The following is an 11,860-nucleotide window of genomic DNA, read 5'->3' as shown; positions in this document are numbered from 1 at the left end:
TCACATCAGCCTCTGCAAACTCCCGTGTTGGTCCTTTCCAACATGCTGAACATGGAAATCGTACTCTTTTCAATCAGTGAAAATTACTCCATGGAGTAAATGCAATGCAAAAGCTGGAGCAAATCCTAAAACACTTCTGGTTTATGAGGGTGACTGGACTAATTAGCTCAAGACCAGCTGTTGATATGGGAATATAAAAGTTTTCTCTCCATTGATTTGGCCAGACTGCAGAAAATATTGCAGTGTTTCCATCCTCGGAATGATGGGGTAGTGCTGTAATCCTTGCAAGCTGCTTAAATTCCCTGTCAGCAAAGCAGCTAGGAAATACCCCCTAGCACAGGTATAATTATTGAAATCCACAGCCTTGCGGGGGCCAAATATCTGCTTGAGTTTCTTGATGGGGGTCTGTTCTATGGGACTGGAAAGTGCAAAGCACGGCTATGGAGAGAAGATTTTTAAGCAACATGCCATAGCTTGATTATTTGTACCAAAGAACATCAGAAGATAGTTGCACAGACATTTCTTTCATTGCAATAAACCACTACCAATAATGAGTCTGCAGCATTGGCAGGGGAGGAGCCAGTTTCCATGGTTAAGTGAATACCAACAGACCTGTGGCAAGTGTTTGGCCTGAGCTGGCTGTTTGTTAGCAACATCCTAGAGAAATGCAACATGGTTTTATCTAGGAGACCTTTATATTAAGGGCTGCACTATGCTCCAGATTTCCATGACTGCAAACCAAACATCACCATCAGTCTGTGATCACTGGTTTGAAGATAATTTTTTTTTCCCCCCCCTCTCATTCCTTTTTCCTTATTTTTGGATAAATTCTGGTTTCTCGCAGTGCGTGTCTCATTTTTAATCCAGATTTTGCTCGATCCATTAAAATTGCTCTTGAGAGGAGCTGATACATCAGTGAACACCCACAAAACGGCTGTTGCTCTTTTACCAGGCACCTTTCTGGACTGTGCAGCATGACAGAGCTCCACGAAGCTGTGGCTTTGGGGGACTACGACCTGGTGGATGAGATTTTGAGGACAGGACACTGTGACCCAAATCACAAGGATGCTGACTGGCATGACAGGACCCCACTGCACTGGGCTGCTGCAAAAGGTAAAGGCACCCCTTGCTCTGTTACCTCTGTGAACTGGCATCATTAAAGGTGATGCTGATGGTAATTATGTCTTGCTATGATGGCAGTTAATGCTGGTGATAGTCACAGCTTGTATCTGATCATTTTGTCCATAATGAGCAAAAAAGAGAAAAATACCAATCTAAGTGGGAACTTTGCCTCCAAAATAATTTATGGGGTTAGCGTCAAAGTGATATTTTAGCTTTTTTTCTTCCCGTCATGTGAAAATTTATAATTTACATGATGTGTGTATATATCATGTCTGCTTGTCCCTCACATTACTTTTCTAAGAGGGGACTTCATACAGTGCAGAGGATTTATTTATCATGTACACCTGCACAAATGAGCAGAAAGTCAAACCCACTGTATTTATACCAGGTATTTATTAAACCAAATAGAACAAAATTATTACAGTGTGTTTTATATTGCCCTCCCTTTGTGAACAGCACAGGCCCAGAGCTGTGTGCAGCTCCCATTTGGTCTTTCACCATCAGAAGTGTCTGCTAGAGTCAAATATCCCTTTGCAGCCCAGAAAAGAGAGGAACACAACAATATATAGTGTATAACTGTACACAGTGTAAAATGGGAAACTGGACCTGTACTCCTCCATGCTAGGGTGTTTGTAACATGTTAAATCTCACATCACAGCATCTGTCTGTGCTCAGAAATCAAGTGTGTGATTTGCTAATTTACACTTGACATTATGTTTTACTTTTGCCCTGATGGATTATTACTCATTTGGGCAGCAGCAGAGGGAACTGAACTATTTAAGAAAATGATGGTGAGAGACTCATCAGGTCAGTCAAAGCAGTGTGAAGTGGGGTAGAAATAACTTTTTTTGCTTCTTTAAGCAATTACACAAGTTATAAAAATATGAAGGTGAATGAAAACAAGTCATTTCTTTTTCTCCTATCAAACAAACCTTTATTTTAGTAAAGCTGTTCACAGTTTTTTCAGTTTTCTAAATGTTTAAATGTTATTTTTCATTGAACTGAACACCAAAATGAAACAATGAGAGAGTCAATAACCAATGGGTCAATGACTAATTGAGGTGTGCTTGAAAGCTTTTTGATTTTGTTGCTGTTTTTGTTGTAAAATGCTTCTGGAAACAGTCTAGTTTGGGAAAAAAAAAATCAGCATTTTCTAATGAGTATCATTTATTTGATAAATCAAATGGCCAGGTCATGGGTAAAATCCATTGTTACATGACTGAGGGAATTATGATCAACTGTGTGTGACCATCTTCTGCATCCTGAAGGTATACAGTCTAATGCAGGTGCATCTTCTCTCTCTGTTTTGCTGTCCAATGCAAGGGCAATCAGAGCTGGTCAAGCTCCTCGTGGATCATGGTGCCCGGCATTGCCTGCGGAGTGATGTGGGCTGGACTGCGGCTCACTTTGCTGCTGAGTCGGGGAGACTGGGAGTGCTTCGCACCCTTCATTCCCTGCACGCTGCCATGGACGCAGCTGACCTCTATGGCGACACTCCCAAGAGGCTTGCGGAAATCTACGGTCACCGAGACTGCACCAGGTTCTTAGAAAGGTGAGTAGCAATGGCCGGTCCCATTGTGACAGCTGATGGAGCTTCAGCAACGAAAATTAAATTACCTGCTATGTAAAGGACCAGAACGAATACGAGTGTGTTACTTGTCTTTGCACCTGAAGCCTATTAAAGCCACCAAGCACGAGTAGTAGATGAGCAAATACAGGTCTTTGTCATGGGAAAGCCATTGGGAAGATATTAATTTATTCCACTGCCTTCTATGGTTTGCCTTGGTATGTTTTCAAAATCATGACCGCTTCATGACATCATTGTTGTCATAAGGATATTACAGAGTAATTAAGCAATGGAAATGAAAGCAAGAACTATCAAATATTAATCCCTTAGAGTGGTGACGATTGAATACACAGGTTGAATTGTTTAAGAACAGCCCTTTAGCAGTGGATGTAAGTGTACAGTATGATTTGGCTTTTCTTGTACTAAAGAACAGAACGATCCTTTTTTTTTTTTTTTTTACATAATTATTGAAAGTTATACCCTTTAATAGGGTTAATAGGACAGCCACATACTACTTCCAAATTTCGGAAACTTCTTTATTGTCTTAACTCCTTACAGTTATCCCTGTGGCATCATTTGCAATGAGTTATATCCTTTTAAAGGTTTCCCAAATACCAATCCTGTTTTTCAGCCACTGATTTGTCTCATGGATATTCTCATCCTTGCAAAGCTGTTTCCCTGGATCAGGATGCTGTCCTCCAGAGGTCTAATCTTTCTCCCATACCTGCATCTCTCTAGAGCGGTGGGACAGATCACCAGAGGCGAACCAGCTTGTTCAATGGAAATTGTAGTCCCACACGTTACTGGTATTTCAATACACTGCTCAATGCTGTCATGTTTGCACTAATGTCACCATTAAGTCCTGCCAAGTCTATAGCATTTGCCACGCACTTCGCTGTGCACCAGAGCCATGGCAGTGAGGGGAATTGCCTGGCAAGGGTGGGGGAATCACCTGGATGATGCCCACGGGCAATGCCGGTGGCAGGCGGAGGTGCCTGTGCTGGTGGAGGTGGCTGGGAGAATGATTGACAGGATGATTGACACCCCAGTCAGCCTAGGGCAACTCATGTAGCTGATGGAGGGTTTGCTGAGGTGAATGACTAATTTAAGGTGGAAAACTTGTCTTTCAGAGCCATGTTCTGGCCTGACTCACCCCATGGGTGCGTGGCTCAGCTAGAGCATGGCTGGGAGAACTTAATAACTGGGAAGATGCTTTGAATGCTGATGCTTTGGACTTTTTCTAAGACACATGAAGCCTCTATGATCACCTCAGAGCCATAACGCAGCCTGTGGACAGCCAAGAGTTTATCACTGGGCTCAGGAACAATTTTTTAAAGCCCAACCACTATAATTTGCAGCCATGGTGGACACCTTCACCTTCATGCAATAGCTTCACCTCCTCATGTCAGCAAAGTTGGAGATAACTAGGAGGAATTGCTCGCATTTGTAGTATAACCACGACTACCTTCTGCTCCTTCGGGTGTGCAGAAGGTCCCAGAGGTGACGTCCATGGTCAGGCAATGCTCCACGGCTCCAGCGGGATCTGGGCAGTACCGATGTGCGCTGCAGACAGAAAATGAAGTGTGTGTGTCTGCAGTGCAGAGTAGGTCTGCCCTCCGCTCACGGTGTCTGTGGTACTGGTATGTAAATATGAGGGAGATTTTGTTACAGAGCATCACCGTCAGTTTGGGATATTTGCCTGTCATGCAAAAAGAGAGAAAAGGCAATTTTAAAAATAACAGCCTGTGCCAAAAGCAGGGCTGACATGCATATCTAAACAGGGCTATGAGCATCCAAATCCTTCCTAAATCCCAGTTCAGCCCCTCTAGCAGCACCGTGATCCTTGCACGCTGTGTCCCTGACCCCAGGTGCTGCTGGCTGCGTGAACATACCCCTGCCTACCTGGGCTGAGCAACTGCTCTGTGCTGGGGATTGTTTGCATCAACATGGAAATATCACATGTATATTACATGTAAATATTGTTAACATGTAAATATTAGGAATATTCTGATACAGAGTATCCAGACCACTCAATAAGGTTTGCATGGACGTGCAAAGAACTGGGAACAGCCTTCAAAATACAGCTTCTTCTGAGCAACAAACAACATTTGCATTAGATTTTTTTTTTTTTTTTTGCATGAGAAGAGCTTTACCCTGGATGCTGTGAGAGCTGCTGGGAACAGCACTGAGGTGACACAGAGACCCACAGCTTGTGCCTGCTGCTAGCCTCTCTGCAAAGTGCCAAGCATTGAAACTGCACCAAGGGCTCCTGCTAGGTAAACCCAGGACGTATCTGTATACATATGTATATATACATATAGATATATATATACACACCCACAAACATAATATGAAAAATATTTAAGAGCTGTGATTAACAAAACCACAACTGAGATGATAAAAAAAAAATCAGTTCTGCTGCCCAAAGGAGCATTTTGGTCTTGATGAAAGTGGTTTTTAATTTGTTTTTGTTGTTTGGAATACGAAGTGTAATGAAAAAAACATTGATATTTAAAAGCTATAATGAAAACTAAAGTAAAGTATGTTTATTTTCAGGTTAGCTTGTACAGTGTCCTTCACTGAAGATCTGGGGCTGTGCTTAATAGAAAATATGTGAATATCACCAAAAAAATTATGACTTTGGTAAATCACAGATGCCAGGAGCAAACTCATATCTGACTTGGAAATCCCAGGGTCTGGATGGATGATGATTCAGTGTCTCACATCCACAGGTTTCATACACTTGAACTCATGGAGATAATTTGAAAAACACAGATAAAAATACCAGCATCCAGAGGAGAGCTGTGAAAGATTTGCATATGGAGATACTGGGCTGGGGAAAATGGTATCTTCTACATCACGTTTTCCCATGCAAAATTTGAACCTCTGTGGCACAGCCTTATTTCTACGACATGGCTTAATTCAAGTTATTATCATTATAAAAACAGAAATAGGGATGAGTTGTCAAGTTGGATGCAAAGTTTAGCAAAAATTCAGGGCTGAATTGGATTCGGATTAGATAATTTCTGATCTTAAAACATTGTCTATAAAGAATAACTGTACAAACCCTCACAAATTCCAGTCATCTTCAGATCTGATACTTGGCACTAAGAATTTCTAGTACTTATGAATGAGCAGTACAAAAAGTAAAAGAAAATGGAAATGTTGCAGTTGCAGTGAGTTAATATGCCATGGACAACTGTGTTAAATGTGCTTAAGTCAATTTAATAGCACAGATATTCACAAGATCGGTCTTCGAGAGCTTTGCATGGTTAAAATTATGCTTCCAGTGGTAAGATTCTGGTCTCACCGTAGATTCTTATCGAAGGTTTCCCACTTCAGCTCAGCTCTCAGGACCTGGTCGCTTGGGGTGGTGAATGCTGTTGGATTTGGAGCCCCCAGTGTTTTCTGGCAACAGTGTTTTGACCATACCACTACATGATCCCCTGTTCCTGTAAATGGGCCGCTCAGGAATGGTGGTGTGACTGTGCTGTGCGTGGTATCTGAAGATGCACTCTTGCTTTCTTCCCCAGAGCAGAGGTGGAGAGCAGAAACTATCGCAGGACAGCTGCAATGAAAGGAATCCCCTTAGACCAGACAGATGAAGACTGGGAACTCAAGAAAGAAGAGCTTAAGAGAAACCCACCATGTCCACAGGAGAACTACACATCCCCTGCTCAAAAGAAAAATAAAACAAAAAGGGGGAAGAAGTAGTGTGCCCTGCCTACTTGGTGCCACTGAGAACCTGCAATGCAGAGCAAAGACACCAACAGACCTCAGGTGCATCTGCAGGGTGACATATGGATGAACAGGAGAAGCAGATGGACACAAGAATGCATTTTGTGATGAACTGTAAATATTGCCATTAACAGGGAACAGGAAGAAGTGCTTCTGTCTGTCTGTGTGTCTATACATACCAGAACTCAAATACCAGAAAACTGCAGAAGATGTTTGCATATACTAATACTCTAAGTCACTAAAATGTATAAATCTACAGAAATGACAGCAATTACACATATTGTCCGAGTTTGAAATGTTTTTGCTCCTAACTGATTCATGAAAGCATCTGGGGCTGTGGTTCTGCTCACGCTGGTGATGTCCATGGCCTTTGCGTGTTTGCTTCTGGTCCTGAATCATCCAGGAGGCTCTACAAGAGCTCATAGCCTCTGGTGGTGCCTCTCTCTTTTATTTGTCAGTGGGGTGTAGTTGCTTCTTCTGGTTGAAGGGAAAACTCTGATATTGACCTTTTGCTGGGTGCACAGGTCTAACAGCCTATATCTACCCTTCCTGGCCCAGCGAAAGGGAAAATGTGCTCCCTCCTTGCTGCTTTCAGACATCTGTGAGTGCCAAGACAGAGCACTGCTTTATTTTGTCTATGCTCGTAGCAATGCTGTGGAACCAGTCCTGAGCTATCCCTCTGCTCATCAGCACTTTCCATAGGAAAAACATTTTTATCTGTTTCACTTCTCAATCATAAGAAGTGTTTTGAATTTGACCCGAAGCATTTTTCCAGACCATGCCAGCACTGGGCAGCTGTTTCTATTGACTCCTGACATCTTTGATGTGTCTGCTTCCCCTCCCCTTATGTGTCTGCCTCCCTTCCCCTCTCCTTCCCCTCCACTACCCAAACCTGGTCCTCCTGGAGTGCCTTGGTTTCAAATGTCCTTTGCACCCAGCCACAACACTCAGGCATCGCAATCACAACCAACAACTCTCTGATCCATCTCCCTCTTCTAGATTTCCAGGGACTAGTCCATACATCTCCACAGAGGTGTCTAATTCCACTTGAGATGCTCTCGAGTACCCAAGCTGACCCTGCAGGTCTCCAGAAGATCCTGTGCTGTAGCTCCCAGCCCTGTGCAGATGTCTCAGATACCCTAGGACTTGTCAAATGACTCAAGATCCCTATATTTGAGCAAATGAGTCAAGCTCCAGCCTTGAGTTTTGTCATTTGCACTTTCCAAGCCATGTGAAATGTCAACTCCCTTCACAGTTGGCCTGGCTGTTGAATTAGTGACAGTGCAAGTGGAGACATGTGGGACAGAGTGCCTGTTGCCAAGCTCGTGGGTCAAGATAAAGACAGGGAGAGATCACTCACCAGTTGCTGTCATGGGCAAAACAGACTCGACTTGGGGAAAATCAGTTTAATTTATTGCCAGTTGAAAACAGAATAGGATGATGAGGAACAAAGACAAAACTAAAACACCTTACCTCCACCCCCCCGCTTCTTCCCAGACTCAACTTCACTCCTTCATCCCCAACTTCTCTACCTCCTCCTCCGGAGTTGTGCAGGGGGTTGGGCAATGGGTATTGCAGTCAGTTCATAACACATCATCTCTTCCACTCCTTCCTCCTCATGTTCTTCCCCTGTTCCAGTGTCGGTCCCTCCCATGGGCTGCAGTCCTTCAGAAGAAACCTGCTCCAGTATGGGCTCTCCATTGGCTGCAGTCCTTCGGGGCACACCCACCTAGTCCAGCATGGGGTCCTCCATGGCTGCAGGTGGATCTCTGTTCCACCATGGACCTCCCTGGGCTGCAGGTGGAGATCTGCTCCACCATGGTCCTCCCTGGGCTGCAGAGGGACAACCTACATCACCATGGTCCTCTCCACAGGCTGCAGGGGAATCCCTGCACCAGCACCTGGAACATCTCCTCCCCTTCCTTCTCCGACCATGTTTTTTGCAGGTCTGCTTCTCACAATTTTCCTCACTTCTCACTGCCAGGCAGTGTTTTTGCCCTTTCTTAATTGTATTTCCCCAGAGGAGCCATGGGCATTGCCAATGCGCTGAGCTGTGTCCTGTGGTGGGTCCATTGGAGCCAGCTGGAGCTGGTTTTCCCTGGCATGGGGCAGCCTTGACTTTGCTTCACAGAGAGTTCCATGGACCATCCAGCTGCCAGCACCTGGCAAGGACACTGCGTACATCTGCCCATGTGTCACTGCAAGATGACAGTGTGACTATTCCACACCGTGTTTTGCACAAAAGTGGCATTCCTTGGTGTTTTGCCAAGCCAGAGTCCATATCTTGTAAAAACATAAAAGCAGATGAGGAGAAGAGTTGCACAGAGCAGGGGAAATCATGGTTTTGCACGAAGTGGGGCAGAGAGAGGACACACAAGGCTGGCGTGGGAAGTAGGCTCCCCACCTGTCTGCCCGAGGCCATTTCTGCATTGCTCTTAATAAGTCTTTAACCGTCTCTATGTGAATAACTGTGATCAACATATTCATGCATAAGTTACAATCCAGTGCAAGAGAGTGATACAACTCCTAATATCACAAAGTACACAGCTACAGCAGAAATAAATGTAAAACAAAATGGATATAAATAGTTTCAATCAGCAAATACCAAAGCATTTTCAGAAGGTTTTCAGTATTGTTACTCCCCTTTTGCAGCTAGCCCATGTACCAGGTCTAAATTACTTTAGTTTTGGCAATAATTTAACTCAAAGAATTATCTAAATCAAATTATAATAATAATCTAACATAATAATTTAGTTCAAAGAATTTTAATGAAATTTTCTTAACTTACATGGTGAAGACAGGACATCTATTTCATCTACACTGGCTGGAGAGTTGCATTAGAGATAAAATTACTTGGTCTTTTTAAAACAAAATAACAACTTTTTTAATGGGCTCCAGCTTTTATTACATTTCCTACCTCCTGCAAACCCTGCACTTCACACAGGAAAGGGTCCTTAGCAGTGTCTTTTCCAGGTTTGGATTGCTGAAAATCAGAATAATGGAATGAACAACTGGAAAAGCATACTGAAATACTACAACGAGAAACAAGGCAGGATTTTTCTCCCTTGAGGTATAAATCAGCGTCAAGACCAAACATATGAAGTTAATGCTGTAAAGAAAGAAGAAGGACAGAATAGATTTCATGGCTTTGATGTGGGCATCCATGCTGAGGTTCTTCACTGATTTTGTCTGCATGTTGCGTTTGTGTCTCCAGAGGGAAAATAGGAGGAGAAGGGCAGAAGAGATTACTGCTGTGAATGCAGTGGCATATCCAAAGCCGGTGATAAAAAAAGTAGCGAATAAATGTTCATCCAAGTTGACACTCAGTTTCCAGAAATTTCCTAGGGTGGTGGAATTGTAATTATTCCAGTTCAGTTCATTAGTGATGTAGACAAGGATGCAGGTGGCCAGGGATAAAAGCACTGAACCCATCAACAGCCATGGCACGATCCTGTCGATTCTTACTTTCAGGTAGTTGAAGAAGGTGTTCCTGAAATTTGCAATTTTGATGCAATAAAAAACACAAAGAGAGGCAGAAACCCACAAGTTTGAATTATTGAAGAAGCTTTGAAGAGCTGCAGATAGCTGGGGTATGGGCTGAACAGAAAAGCACCCAGTATAAATTACGGAAAGAAAGGAATGGAGCCATATGATGCACAAATACCCAAACCTGTAGCATCCCAGAGACAGCAAGATCTTCTCATTAGAGTTAAATCTTTTCTTTTTGACCCAAGCAATACAAAGCACAGAAACAATGAAAATGTTGATCCACATGCCAACCAGTGCCTGAAGTGTGATGATGACCATGGCCATGGCGTCATAGGAAGTGATATTATATTGATGTTGTGAGTAACAAGCTTCCATCCTCCACAATGGGTAGCAGTGCTGTGCTGCGAAAGAAGGTTGTTGCACCAACGCTTAATGCAGGTTAGCAGCTGCCGTTCCCTGAGTGTCACATATGGCAACAGGAGCTTTATAGAGCTGCTGGTGGTGGGGCTTTTGGTGCTGCTCTTCTTCCGAGCAGGGCAGGTGCAGGAATGTAAATGTGTTGGGTATTCCCTTACCTGGTATCAGTGTCAGCCTTCAATATTTGAATTTCGGTTGAGAAGAGCTGTCCTGGATGACACAAACAATGTAGATGACACAAACATATGGATGTGACAAACAATGTAGATGTTTTTCTGCATTGGACGAGGTTGTGGCTTAGTGACTCTCCCATGTTTGGTCACTGTCAGGACACCCCAGGCAGGCATCAGTACTGACCATTAACCTGGTGAGATCCCGTCACCCGCAGGCTCTCAGGGATGCCAGTCCTGGCCCCTCACTGCAGTCTGGTGCAACTGCTCCCTTCCTGACCCATGACAACCCTCCGACTTCTTACAGTGCCTGACATCTGGGGTCTCACAGGCTGCTCCCAGGCTGCAGAGGATGGCCAGGGAGCTCCCCGCTCAGTATCTGCAGCCCTTCCCCTGAAAGCTGGGGGTGTAGCGTGATGCCGAGCGAGTGAGCAGAGGGGAGGCAAAGGCAGCAGCAGCACTGAGAAGACAGGAGGAGGAGGTAGCAGGAAGTGTGTGGGAGCAAGAGGGCTGCAGGAGCGTGCAAAACCCCTTCACGTGGTCGCCAGGAGGAAAAAACCTCTGAACAGTCAAAGCTCAGGTCGGCTCTTCGCATTCTCACAAAGGCGCCTTTCTCCTGCCCTGCTCCGCCCTGGCCCACATGACTTGTGTCCACAGGGAAAGCCCGGCGTGGGATTTCCACGCAAAACACCGGGAAGACATGACTTCACAGGCACATGAGCAGGAGCCAGCCAGGACCCCTTGCTGTACTCCTGCTCTGAGAGACAGAGTCTTCATGATCTCCTGAGGAAACCCAAACTAATTCATTTTGCTGGGAGTTAATGGCTGACATTCTGTTGACTACAAAAATAACTCTTTTTAAATTAAAGATGATGCTTTACCCATAGAATCGGATGAAAAAAAAAAAAATTGTTTGCATCTACCATGATATTTCCAGGAACACAAAAAAACCACCAAGCAAACCTTCTCTTGAAGTGATTTCTTCAGGCTGCAGGCCGTAAGCCTCTCATTGTGAGCAGGGTGTTTCTTCCATACTCAGCAGTTTTGTTGGTCTCATATCAGGATGGGGCCAGAATGGTTCACAAAGCAGAAGAAAAATTGAGATTATCTCTGAAGAAGTAACAGAAATATTAAATAGTTCAGTAGCTACAAGGGTTAATATGCTAAGAAGTTATAAAATGGGGAGGTAGATTGCTTATCAGACAGATGTGATGACACCAGAGGGAACTGAAAACTCCCTTCTATGTGAGAAAAAGCCCCAATGTGTAACGGATGTGGTGTGTATTGCAGGGCAGTTAAAAATATGGGGAATGATCCACCGCTACTTGTGGAAAAAAGGGGTAAGACCTTGGCTTTG

General features: G+C 44.1%; 2 protein-coding genes across 2 annotated transcripts; one reads left to right on the top strand and one right to left on the bottom strand.

Moving 5' to 3' along the window:
* Positions 1 to 974: 974 nt before the first annotated feature.
* Positions 975 to 6,403, top strand: ANKRD66 (ankyrin repeat domain 66). Its single transcript, XM_010076738.1, has 3 exons — positions 975 to 1,113; positions 2,446 to 2,674; positions 6,223 to 6,403. The coding sequence occupies exons 1-3, from the start codon at positions 975 to 977 to the stop codon at positions 6,401 to 6,403; spliced, it is 549 nt and encodes a 182-aa protein (XP_010075040.1).
* Positions 6,404 to 9,340: 2,937 nt separating this feature from the next.
* On the bottom strand, positions 9,341 to 10,291 carry LOC104464112 (taste receptor type 2 member 9-like). Its single transcript, XM_010076741.1, has one exon. It carries the CDS (start codon positions 10,289 to 10,291, stop codon positions 9,341 to 9,343), a length of 951 nt encoding a protein of 316 aa, XP_010075043.1.
* Between the last annotated feature and the right edge of the window lie 1,569 nt (positions 10,292 to 11,860).

This window comes from Pterocles gutturalis, unplaced genomic scaffold (assembly GCF_000699245.1).
Source record: "Pterocles gutturalis isolate BGI_N339 unplaced genomic scaffold, ASM69924v1 scaffold1013, whole genome shotgun sequence".
Classification (NCBI taxonomy): domain Eukaryota; kingdom Metazoa; phylum Chordata; class Aves; order Pterocliformes; family Pteroclidae; genus Pterocles; species Pterocles gutturalis.
Note: the sequence above shows the minus strand (reverse complement) of the source record. Positions and strands in the feature narration are given on the sequence as shown.

Coding starts and splice junctions, on each gene's coding strand:
- LOC104464112 (XM_010076741.1), bottom strand. CDS start 10,291: ATGGAAGCTTGTTACTCACAACATCAATATAATATCACTTCCTATGAC.
- ANKRD66 (XM_010076738.1), top strand. CDS start 975: ATGACAGAGCTCCACGAAGCTGTGGCTTTGGGGGACTACGACCTGGTG. Junction 1,114..2,445: donor GCACTGGGCTGCTGCAAAAG/GTAAAGGCACCC, acceptor GTCCAATGCAAG/GGCAATCAGAGCTGGTCAAG. Junction 2,675..6,222: donor TGCACCAGGTTCTTAGAAAG/GTGAGTAGCAAT, acceptor TTTCTTCCCCAG/AGCAGAGGTGGAGAGCAGAA.